The following is a 12824-nucleotide window of genomic DNA, read 5'->3' as shown; positions in this document are numbered from 1 at the left end:
GATTTGTTGTCGAGTAGTGAATGGCTAACACAACTATAGTCCGTTAGTGTCTGGTGGATATATCAACCCCTCACAGTTATTATACAAGTTCCCGTACAATGGGAATTGTAGCCGTATGTCCTCTAAGCAGTGATCTTTACTTCTTTTATCCTTTTCAGAGTAAGGCTATGTTAAAGCCTCTAGTATTTTTTCTCTTTTGTCAAGTCTATTTTTACTTTCACTTTCTTTAGCTTCTTTCTCATTGAGCTTTGACTAGTGAACTCCTTTATCTGTTTTATTTTGTTGAGATATAATATAACTAGATTAATTTAATGTGTGCTTTCCACTAATAAAAAATCAGGTTTTAGTAAAGAAATTCTGTAGCTAAACAGAAAAATTTATCGCTAATCTCATTTAGCGACGGATTAGCAACGGATTATCAAAAAATTTTGCTAGCTACGAGCGTTTTAGCGACAGATTAGCGACGACGTTCGTAGCTAATTCCAACTCTTTTTGTAGTGTTCTAACAACTTAACCTTTTATATAAGATTTACACACTTAAATATATTAATGTAATAATTGGACCCCTTGTTTTGCTTGGTTCTATATTGTATTTTACGTTTATGTGTTGTTAAAACTGTTTTTGACTTGTTACTACGGTTTGTGTTGAGTCTTGAGGGAGTTCGGGCATGTTCGGCTCAGATATGAAAGTCAAAACAGTGGTTGGTGCACAATTTCTAGTTTACTAATGGATCACCCAGATCGCGGAAGAGGTGTCACAGTAGCGAGAGTATGTGGCTGGTGCAACTCCGTTGTCACGAAAGGTGTGTCACGATTGTAGAAACTGCTGACAAAGTCAACTTTCGCTTTGCAAAGGATTGTGCCATGATCACGATAGCCCTGCCCTGGACCAGGATCACAATAGGGAAGAGTTTGATGCGATTGTGAGAGTATGTCGCTGGTGCAATTCTGTTATCACGCAGGGCTAGTATGGACCAAGTGAACTTCCGCTTTCGCATAGTATTATGTCGCGATCATGAATGCCTGGCCAGGCATCGAAGGATTGAGTGTAATCGCAGAGGAGTTTGGTATATAAACGTATTTTGAAAATTTATTTTGGGTTGAGAGCCCTCGGGATTGTGGTTTTGAAATAAGGAATTGACACTTTAGGTCAAGGTAACTAGTATAAAATCCTATTTGAGCTTTATTTACGAGATGCTAAATGGATTTGTATGTTCTTAAAATGAGACTTGATGGGCAGAACTAAGAATTATTTTAATTAGCCCGCTGAATTTAATGGGCTAAATTAACATGGTGGAAATTGGGAATAGTCATTTACAAAAAACAACTTAGATATATGGATCCTGAGTAGGTCTATTATTTTTTAAGAAGATCATACAAGAGACGAGCTAGGCCTGACCTGTTGGATCCTCAAGTTCACAAAAGTATACGTGATCGTCAAGTAATAAAGCGACTTGAAAGTCAAATGCCGAACCCACAAAGACTTAGATAAACTATTAACTGAGCAACTAAAATCGAATATTTGTTCAAGGTAATCAAGAGTGGTAGTTTTTTCTACTAAACTAATATTGCTGAAATTAAATAAGTAATTGATAAAGGGTGAAAAATGCATGTTTTGAGTGTGTTTGTGCATTAATTCTTGTGTGAGTTGCGGGAGTTCACACCGCTTTTGAAGTAAAAATATCCTCATTACGTATTTCTTATGTGTAGGAATAAACTTGCGCGGAAAAGGATCAAATGGGGGAAAAATTAGTGAAACGGAGCTGAAGAGAAAAGTTCCGGACAGCAAAGCGAGAGTCACTTCGCCAGATCGGGACCGAAGCAGAAGAAATCAAAAAAGTCCCTGACAGCAAAGCGAGGTTCACTTCTCCAGACCGGGACCGGAGTAAAAAAATATCAGCTTTTCCAATCCAAATTAGGAAAAGCCAATTTCAGCCCAAATAAACCCTAAACCATATAAATATGAGAGTTAGCCACTTTTTAAAAGAGAGAAGACCCTGGGGAGGCAAGAACATACTTGGAAGCAGAGAGAATCCATAACAAAGTTCGGAAACCGTGGAATTCATCTTGAGTTCTTATTTTTCCCTTCTATTATTGATTTTTATGTATTCTTGGGAATTAATTGAGATTGCTACCATGACTATGCGTGGCTAAACTCGTTCATTCTAGGGTTATGATTTTACATAAATGTTGATATTCGGAGATTGATTTGATGATTTAATTTATCATGTTGGGTTGTTTATTCATATCCCGAGCCTAATTATTTTACTGCCTAACTAATAGTAAAATACTATATATGAATCTTGAGTTGAACTTGAAAGAGGTAATTCTTGATTGCAATAGGATTGAATAGAGTGCGATCTTGAACCTAGTCATTGGGGAATTGATTTGCGAATACGGATAGAAATAAACCTATTTGCCGTGCTTAGCCAATTGTGCAAGAGATTATTATTGTGTATATTTATCTCTAATCTCATAGAAAAATAGGGTTTAGAATAAATTGAATAGGCGAGTAGAAGTTGTCGAATTTCTACGAGTTTTATTGTCTTTGCAGGTTAATAACCCAGATAAATTAATAAGTCAAGTTAATTGAAGAATTCGACAGGATTGTTACATAACCATAACCCTGGAATATTATTTCTCACTGAATTAAACCTTTCGTGCTAAGTGTGCTAGTTAATTAGTTATTCTCTTAATCGTAATTTTAGTTAGTAGAATTAATCAAACAAAAATCACCTTGAAATGGTTCTTGACTCGATAAATTGAAAATTGCTTGATTTAGTTGATAATTGATCACAAGTTCTCGTGGGAACGATACTATACTCACTCTTTATTACTTGATTGACCGCGTATACTTGCGTGTGCGATTTAGGGCAACAAGTTTTTGGCGTCGTTGTCGGGGGCTTAGAAATTAATTATTTTGCTACATTAAGCTTTTACTACTCATCGAGTTTAGTTTTTTAATCTCCTTTTTGGCTGGGTGTTTGATCTCAGGTACCTTGCTTGAATGCGACGAGTTAGAAGCCATGATAGACTACAGGATTTTGACCCAGAACCTGAGAGAGCATTTCGTAGAAGGTTGAGAGAAACTCGAGAAGCAAATAATCTACAAGCACTCATCCAACTTCCTGTGAAAATGGCGGAAGAACACCCATTGGCGGTACAAGAATTGGCTATGCCTAGCATTGCTAATGTCACCTCAAGTATCGTTAAGCCTAGGATCACTGGGCATTTTGAGCTTATGCAGAGCATGATCCAGCTACTTCATGCAAATGGACAATTCATGGGATTGCCACACAAAGATCCCCAACAACATATTCTGAATTTTCTGGAGATTAGTGATACCTATATCACTAACGGGGTCACATCTGATTATGTCAGGCTCACAATGTTCCCCTTTTCTCTATTGGGAGAGGCCAAGAGATGGTTGAAATCTGAGCCAGCTAACTCTATTGCATCGTGGAATGATTTGGCTTGCAAATTCTTAGCTAGGTTCTTTCCTTCTGGTAAAACCGCAAAGATAAGAAGTGAGATAGTTGCATTCAAACAGAGAGAAGGTGAATCACTTTATGCAGCCTAGGAGGGACTCAAAGGGCTACTAAGAGACTGTCCACACCATAACAAAACTAACGAGGTACTGGCTCACACTTTTATTGAAGATCCGCAGCCTAAAACAAAAATAGTGGTAGACGCAGCAGCTGGTGGTCAAGTATTGGAAAAGAGCTTCGATGAAATCTATGCGCTGTTGAATAAGATTTCCAAAAGCAACCCAGATTGGCAAGGGGAAGCATGCAGAGACACAGTCTAGAAAGTTATCGGGGTACTTGAATTGGATGTTGTATCAGCATTATCTGCACAGGTAGCATCTTTAGCGAATCAAATTAGCAAGATGAATGTGGTTCAGAACCAACAATAGTTCCAACCAGTGCAACAGGTGCAGGTGTTCTGCGAAGTCTGCGGCGAGGGCCAAACCAGTGATGCCTGTCTAGCGAATCCAGAGTCAGTCTACTTTGTGGGGAATGCAAATAGAGGCCAAGCTAATCAGAATTAGTATGGTAATACTTATAATCCAAATTGGAGGAACCACCCAAATTTCTCATGGGGTGGAAATCAGGGTAATCAAAATTAGTTCAAACCTCAAGGTCAATACCAGCAGTTTCGCCCACCACAAGCAGATCAGTCCACAAATCTGATGGGTAATATTGAGGAGGTGATCAAGAAGATCATGGTTGATAATCAGAATCAACCTACTGCTATTCGAAATCTAGAGCAACAGATGGGGCAACTTGCCAGTGCCCAGAACACCAGACCAACGGGAGCATTACCTAGCGACACTTAGGCTAATCCTAAAGCCCCTATTAACGCTGTGTCATTGAGGAATGGGAGAGAATTAGAAAAAGTGCTATCGAAAAATAGAAAGCAAGTGACATTTAGTGAAAAACAACTCACCACAGACGTCGAATCGAAAACTGCAAAGGAGGTAGAGAATCCAATTGAAGAGGCCGTGGCAATGCAACCACAACCAATTATTGCGAAGCCACCACGTCCGTTCCCTCAGAGATTGCAGAAAGTGAAAGATAATGTAGCGTACAAGAAATTCCTTGATATTTTGAAACAAGTGCAGATTAGCATCCCATTGGTGGACATTCTACAAGAAGTGCCAAAGTATGCAAAGTATATCAAGGAAATTGTGGCAAACAAGCGCAAACTAATAGTGTTCGAGACTGTAGCACTCACTGAGGAGTGTAGTTCCAGAATTCAGAATAAGTTGCCTCCTAAATTGAAGGACCCAGGAAGCTTCACAATTCAAATTTCAATTGGGAAACATGTGGTTGGGCGAGCATTGTGTGATCTTGGGGCGAGCATAAACTTGATGCCGTTGTTTGTGTTTCAACAGCTAGGGTTGGGAGATCTTCGACCGACTATGGTAGTATTGCAATTGGTAGATAGATCATTAGCCAGCCCTGAGGGCGTCATTGAAGATGTGCTGGTCCAAGTGGGCACATTCATATTCCCAGCTGATTTTATCATCCTGGATTATGAGCCTGATCAGGAAGTCCCATTTATTTTGGGACGACCATTTCTAGCCACGGGTCACGCAATTATTGATGTATATGAAGGACAAATGACCATGAGAGTGGGTGATAATGTGGAGGTCTTTAATGTATACCGAGCACTTTAATTGCCAGCACACTATAAAGATTTGGCCATGATCACTGTTGTGGATGATGAATTGGCAGGCATAACACCATACTTGGTATCTGAAGATCCTTGAGGAAGAGCTTTAATTGACGAAGAAGAAGAAGAGGAGGATGAACTTGTGGAAGAAATTGTACAAGTTTTGAACATGACATGCCAGTATGTCAGCGGGTTGAAGAGATTTGAGGAAATCGACAGGCCATTGACATTGACACCATAAATTTACAGACTGATATAGAGGAGCTTCAGACGATTGATTTCAGTGTTACTGATGGCACTATTGCGGAAGAGCCAGGACTCGTCGTCGTGACTGTAACGGGTGTGGGGAATGCTGCGACTGAGGTTCCTCCTATTTGGGGGGGCGAGCTAATTGAGGAAGTTGATGCGTTTGGTGTCACATTTCATTTTGTTTTTGTTTGTAGATTAGGGGCAGTCTCAGTACCCAAAGTTGAAGCTGAGGTGTCACGCTCAAACCTCGAGAAGCGCAATTGGTGCTCAACCGAGTGAACCCGGTCAAGCAAGCCTGTTAAATACTTTATACCCAACTCACTCATGATCAAGAAAAGTCATTATTTCATTAATTAGACAGTAGGAAGATCATATATACAATACTAAATCGTCTCATTGGTTAGATCATTTTTTTTTAAGTTTCAAGATACACACATTCTTATGATTCGAGTGGGACAAGAGATCAAAACACAACAACTTTTCTAGCACCCATGTACAACCCACATAGTGTCTACGGAGCCTCTAAAAGATACAAAAGAGTGCTATGGTAGTGCCAGCAATAAGGCCCCGGCTATACCTCGAGACATGAAAATAATATGAACAAAAGATACAATACGTGACCCCGGGATGGAGTGGGGCTCACCAAGTCTGCTAGGAAGAAGATGTACCACTATCACTTATCAACACTGCCTGCTATGGAACTACCTGCATCCATTTAAAGATCCAGCGCCCCCGACAAAAGGGACGTTAGTACTGTTGAATAGTACTAGTATGTAAAACTAAACACCGTCTCAATAGAATAAATAATAATACAAGGGGGAACAGTCAAGTATTCAATAAGAGCTTCAAATAATGCTAAAACATCAAGTTAAGAATCACATAAGTTTTCAAGTCAATTTCTATGTTATTAGGTTGGGTGATCTTTAGTGCCGATATACCATAATTCACAATACCACCGTATTCTTACACGGAGTCCGATCACGACCCGATCGGCTAGGTCGTCTCATTTGAGGCATCAACCATAACCACAATTTTATTATAATTTCCAGCACAGTCACCACCATGTGTGCGGCATGGCTTTCGATCACGGCCCGATCGGCTAGGCCGTCTCACCCAAGACATTACCTTTTTCAGTCAATCATCTCACATCATACTTGTTTCATATACTTTCGATTCATTGGCACTAGTGGCCACAATTATAAAGTCATTCTTGGCACTTAGTCGTATTTCATAATTTTCGTTCTCCTTTCCACATTCAAATATCATCATCATTATCATTATCAACAACAATAAGGCTTCCCATTCAAGACATTAAATTCACATATGAGCAATTTGGGAATCTTAGGCACATAGAGGTTTTTCATACAATTTGGCATAACAACCTTTATTTCGATCTTGACTTTAAGTCTTAACATTTCTAACACATATTCCACGTTTTGAACACATCCTCAAATGGCAAGATAATATGATGAAGCATTTAGAATAAATATTGAACATACATCCTTCAACAAAAACACATTATGAATAGCCGATTCTATAATGATCAATTTGGGACTTACACCAATTACATGAATACCGTGGGATTCGATTCTAAGAAGAAGGGGGTTTAGCAAACATACCTCAATTGAGCATCATTTAAACTCTAAAACATTCCGGAATTCTTAGCAACTTCGATCTATTTTACAAATATAACAAGTTTGACCAAAATTAGGAAGATGGTCATTATTCTAGCTCATTTGAGCACATTATCAAACACTAGGTGTGCATTAATATTTTTAAGGCCCTTTTATGGAAGATTCCATCATCCCACAACCCACTCTTTTTCATTTTTAGCTCACAACATTCCCACATTCTTTGATAACATATGCATGCAAGATAACAACCCCCACACCTAATAATTATCTTTCTAATTATCCCCCTTTTTAGTAGATTTTCGAAATTAAGAGCTAGGGCATAGATTCTTACCTTTAAGATGAGGACTTTCTTGATAATCTTCAAGGATTGAGCAAGAATTGTTGGATATTAGGTTGAAGGTTACTTCCCCGCTCTAAGAATTCTTTCTCACTCTAAAAATATCAGAAATATGCTAAAAAATGGACTATGGCATATGTTTTAACGAAAAGGGTCGGGTTTAAAAACTCCAAAAATGAAGCTCCGGAATAAGGTATGCGGTCGCATATGCGATCGCATAATACTTATACGATCCGCAGAATAGGCCGCATAATTTCCCTCCAGAACTGGGCAAATCTGACTCAGTTTGCGGTCATTATGCGACCCGCAGACTTGTTATGTGGTCGCATAATACGTCACAGAACCTCCCTCCGAAAAATCTTAAAGCTAGATATGCGATCAGAGTGCGGCTGCGAAATGGTTTTGCGGTCGCATAATGGGTCGCAAAAATGACATCAAAATTGGCCCAAAAGACTATCTCACTCTGCGACCATTATGCGATCCGCAGAGTGATTCTGCGGCCGCATAGTGGGCCGCAGAAGTGCATTTCTTCTGCCCAAATTTTTTCTTTACTTTCCAGTACATTGTTCAACCCAAAAGGTCGGAGCCATGGTGAGCAAGCTTGCGGAGAAGAATTTATACAATTCTCAAACACGTAAGCCCAGTTCGGCACCACGAAATATTATTTTCTTTTGTGGAATCTTACGGGGCCTTGCATGAGGAATATGTTTGAGCTTAAGTGTGGGGTTGTCCCGACCCTTAATATTGAGGATCATGTTGCTAGCTAGACCCTAGAGGGTCTCAAGGAGTTTCTGACACCCACTCTACTTTTAATCTTGCTTATTTGTGTTTTTGTGATATTGTGCGACTGAGGACAGTACACATTCTTAAGTGTGGGGTGGGGTGTTAGACTTTGATTTTTGTGGCATATGCTTAATTGCTAGTGATTTATTTATAATTGCATAATCGCACTTATGGCCATTGTAATTATATAATTGCAGTCATTTTTTTAAATGGCTTAATCCCGGGTTTTCTTTAAATAGCGGTTCTTTCCCGAGATGCCATTTTCTTGAACCGGGTATTTTAGGTAGATTTATTTTGTAATCATTATGGACTTTTCCCACTGATGCATTACCTAAACAGTTTTCTTGAGGGACTAAAGTCTAAAGAAAAATACAAAAAGATTTTTTTCTTTTTGAACTGATAATAGAATGGGTAGAACTTGAGCATCTATGTTGTTGACATGTTTTATATCGGGGCTTGGGTTCGGGGCATTTGAACTGAGTACTTTCGTCATGATCTTTATTTTACATGACTTGATAATATGTGTGATTTTCTTTTGACGCTTAAACTTATTTGCTGACTCCTGTTATTACTTCCTAATTATTGGAATTGTTATGATGACTATGCCTAGTTGTTTAACTTGAGAGTCGGTCATGAGCCTTCCGGAGTGAATCATGTGCATTGTGTGATGTGAGGTCTTGATTACATTTCGTGCTATACTGTGTTAGTCTACACTTGCCTCGTGTGTTAGTTGAAGCGAAATAAGTAAGCTTTGTGAGTCTAGGAGATGATGTACGCGTTTCTTTGATTGTCCATTGAGCTAGTATGCCACCATAAATAAAATTATCCTTAGATAGCCCATTTAAGCCTATAAACCTTTTCTTTGGCACCCACATTACAAGTTGATTCCCTTTTTGTTCTTAACTAGATCTTCTTGAACCTTTACCTACGAAAGCACTTATGTCCCTAGAAGAGTAAGGTGAGAGTTGAGGTAGCTTTTGAGTGGAACCATAGAAAGGCCAAAGGTGTACGTGTGTTTTGAAAGATCATTAGCTAGGCAACCTAAATGGGGAGAGTGTTGAAAAAAAAGGTCATAGAAAATACAAGGAAAAAAAATAGAAAATACACCTCCTATTCCTTTTATCCTGGCTAGTGAAGGCACAGTTGTGCTTAAAGAGAAAGGCTGAATTGTACATGGTTTCGTGGCATTGCTTGGATTGGTCATGAAGAGAGTGTATTTGAAAGTTAAGTGTAGTATATTAAAGTAATTAGGAAGGTTAGTCATTATACCAAAATATATCCTACCCATCCCTTAGCCTATATTACAACTTGAAAAGACCTAATTAATCCTGGACTTAGTAAGCTTAGATTAGTAGAGATATACACTACGAGCAAGCCTATGGTACCCATTAGTTCAGGGTTCATCTGTACCAGGTTCTTCTGATAATTATTATGGTTCTCGGGGTCCGCCTTAGTACTTACCGCCATTGTTCGAGAGGGGTTGTTTTGAGTGTGGAGATTCGGGTCACGTGAAGAGACATTGCCCCTGCCTTTCCGGAGGTCCAACTTAGTAGAGGAGTCAGACTATGACTTCAGCACCAGTTACTTCACCACCCGCCCAGCCAACTCGGGGAGAGGCTTAGGCAACTAGGTGTCGCCCTAGAGGGGGAGGCCGATCAGTTGGCAGCTAGGCCCAATTCTATTCTCTTCCTGCCAGACCAGATGCCGTTGCTTCAGACACAATGATCACATGTATTGTCTCAGTATGCCACAGAGTTGCTTCTGCATTATTTGACCCAGGTTCCACTTTTTCGTATATGTCATCGTATTTTGATCGTTATTTGGATATGCCCCGTGATTCCTTAGTTTCATCTGTTCATGTATCTACGTCGGTGGGGGATACTATTGTTGTAGACCGTGTATACCGGTCATGTGTAGTGACTATTGGGGGGTTGGAGACTAGAGTTGATCTTTTGCTGCTTAGTATGGTTGATTTCGACGTGATCTTTGGTATGGATTGGCTGTCTCCATGTCATGCTATTCTGGATTGTCACGCTAAGACCGTGACGTTGGCGATGTCGGGGTTTCCAAGGATCGAGTGGAAAGGTTCTCTAGACTATGTTCCCAGCAGAGTGATTTCATATTTGAAGGCCCAACGAATGGTTGGGAAAGGGTGTCTGTCTTATTTGGCCTTTGTGAGGGATGTGGGTGCTGATACTTCTACTATTTATTCTGTTCCAGTGGTGTGAGATTTTACGGATGTGTTTCCTGCAGACCTGTCGGACATGCCGCCCGATAGGGATATTAACTTTGGTATTGACTTGGTACCGGGCACTCAACCCATTTCTATTCCTCCGTACCGTATGGCACTAGCTAAGTTGAAAGAACTGAAAGAGCAGCTTCAGGAACTTCTTGATAAGGGATTTATTAGGCCTAGCGTGTTGCCTTGGGGTGCACGGATTCTGTTTGTGAAAAAGAAGGATAGTATTATGCGGATGTGCATCGACTATATGCAGTTGAACAAAGTTACAATCTAGAACAAGCATCCTCTTCCGCGTATTGATGATCTATTTGACTAGCTTCAAGGAGTGATGGTGTTCTCTAAGATTGATTTGAGGTCTGGGTATCACCAGTTGAAGTTTCGGGACTAGGATATTCTAAAGTCAGCATTCATGACCTATTATGGTAATTATGAGTTCCTTGTGATGTCTTTTGTGCTGACCGAGGCCCCAACAAATATTCATGCGTCTGATGATCAGTGTATTTAAGCCTTATCTCGACTCGTTTATCATAGTGTTCATTGATGATATCCTGGTATACTCACGTAGCCAGGAGGAGCATGCCCAACATTTCAGGATTGTGCTACAACGACTGAGGGAGGAGAAACTTTACGCCAAGTTCTCCAAGTGTGAGTTTTGGATTTGTTTAGTAGTGTTCTTGGGGCACGTGGTGTCCAGTGAGGGGATTAAGGTGAATCCGAAAAAGATAGAGGCATTTCGGAGTTGGCCCAGACCGTCCTCAGCTACGGATATTTGGAGCTTCCTCGGCTTGGACGGTTATTATCGTTGCTTCGTGGAGGGTTTCTCGTCTATTGCATCACCTTTGACCAAATTGACCCAGAAGGGTGCTCCTTTCAGGTGGTCAGACGAGTGTGAGTAGAGCTTTCAGAAGCTCAAGACTGCCTTGACCATAACTCTAGTTCTAGTTCTACCTTCAGCTTCTAGTTCTTATACAATGTATTGTGATGTTTTTCGGATTGGTATTGGGTGTGTCTTGATGTAGGGAGGTAAAGTGATTGCTTATGCTTCGTGTCAGTTCAAGCCCCATGAGAAGAACTACCATGTTCATGATTTGGAGTTAGCTCCCATCGTTCATGCATTGAAGATTTGGAGGCACTATCTCTATGGTATGTCTTGTGAGGTATTTACAGATCATCAGAGTCTCCAACACTTGTTCAAACAAAAGGATCTAAATTTGAGATAGCGGAGATGGTTAGAGCTGCTAAAGGACTATGATATTACTATTATGTATCACCCTGGGAAGGCCAATATGGTGGCCGATGCCTTGAGTAGAAAGACAGTGAGTATGGGTAGCCTTGTATTCATTCATGTTGGTGAGAGACTGCTTGCAGCTGATGTTCAGGCCTTGGCCAACCAATTTGTGAGATTAGATATTTCAGAGTCCAGTCAGGTTCTAGCTTGTGTGGTTTCTTGGTCTTCCTTATATGATCACTTTAGAGAGCGCCAGTATGACGATCTCCATTTGCTTGTCCTTAAGGATACAGTTTAGCATGGTGATGCCAGAGATGTTACTATTGGGGATGATGTGGTGTTGAGGATGGAGGGTCAGATTTGTGTGCCTAATGTAGATAGGCTAAGTGAGTTGATTCTTGAGGAGGCCCACAGTTTGCCATATTCCATTCATTTGGTGGAGTAGAATGAAGAAGGACATAGTGGGGTTTGTAGCTCGGTGCCTAAACTGTCAGCAGGTGAAAAATGAGCATCAGAGACCGGGTGGATTGCCTCAAAGGCTTGAGATTCCGGAGTGGAAATAGGAGTGTATCACCATGGATTTTATAGTTGGACTACCACGGACTTCAAGGAAGTTCGATGCTATTTGGGTAATTGTGGATCAGCTGACCATGTCCGTGCACTTCATTCCAGTTGGGACTACTTATTCTTCAGAGCGGTTAGCTGAGATTTACATCTGCGAGATTGTTCACCTTCACGGTGTGCTAGTGTCCATCATTTCAGATCAAGGCACACAGTTTACATCGTAGTTTTGGAGCGCTGTGCAACGAGAGTTGGGAACCCAGGTTGAGTTGAGTACAACATTTCACCCTCAGACGGACGGACATTTCGAGCGCACTATTAAGATATTGGAGGATATGCTACGCGCTTGTGTCATAGATTTTGGGGGTTCTTGGGATAAGTTTTTGCCACTCGCGGAGTTTGCCTACAACAACAGCTACCAGTCGAGCATTCAGATGGCTCCATATGAGGCTTTATATGGGAGACAGTGTCGATCTCCGATGGGTTGGTTTGAGCTAGGGGAGGCTAGGCTATTGAGTACTGACTTAGTTCAGGATGCTTTGGATAAGGTTAAATTGATTCAGGATCTGCTTCGCACGACACAGTCTAGACAAAAGAGTTATGTAGATAGGA

The 12824-nt window shown here is 40.6% G+C and overlaps 1 protein-coding gene and 1 non-coding gene across 2 annotated transcripts; one reads left to right on the top strand and one right to left on the bottom strand.

Moving 5' to 3' along the window:
• Positions 1-3517: 3517 nt before the first annotated feature.
• Positions 3518-3624, bottom strand: LOC117273404 (small nucleolar RNA R71). Its single transcript, XR_004503410.1, has one exon. It is a non-coding gene; the product is annotated as a small nucleolar RNA R71 (small nucleolar RNA).
• Positions 3625-4192: 568 nt separating this feature from the next.
• LOC138909536 (uncharacterized) lies at positions 4193-5706 on the top strand. Its single transcript, XM_070200740.1, has 3 exons — positions 4193-4292; positions 4395-5155; positions 5428-5706. Exons 1-3 carry the CDS (start codon positions 4193-4195, stop codon positions 5704-5706), a joined length of 1140 nt encoding a protein of 379 aa, XP_070056841.1.
• Positions 5707-12824: the final 7118 nt, after the last annotated feature.

This window comes from Nicotiana tomentosiformis, chromosome 4 (genome assembly GCF_000390325.3).
Source record: "Nicotiana tomentosiformis chromosome 4, ASM39032v3, whole genome shotgun sequence".
Taxonomy (NCBI): Eukaryota; Viridiplantae; Streptophyta; class Magnoliopsida; order Solanales; family Solanaceae; genus Nicotiana; species Nicotiana tomentosiformis.
Note: the sequence above shows the minus strand (reverse complement) of the source record. Positions and strands in the feature narration are given on the sequence as shown.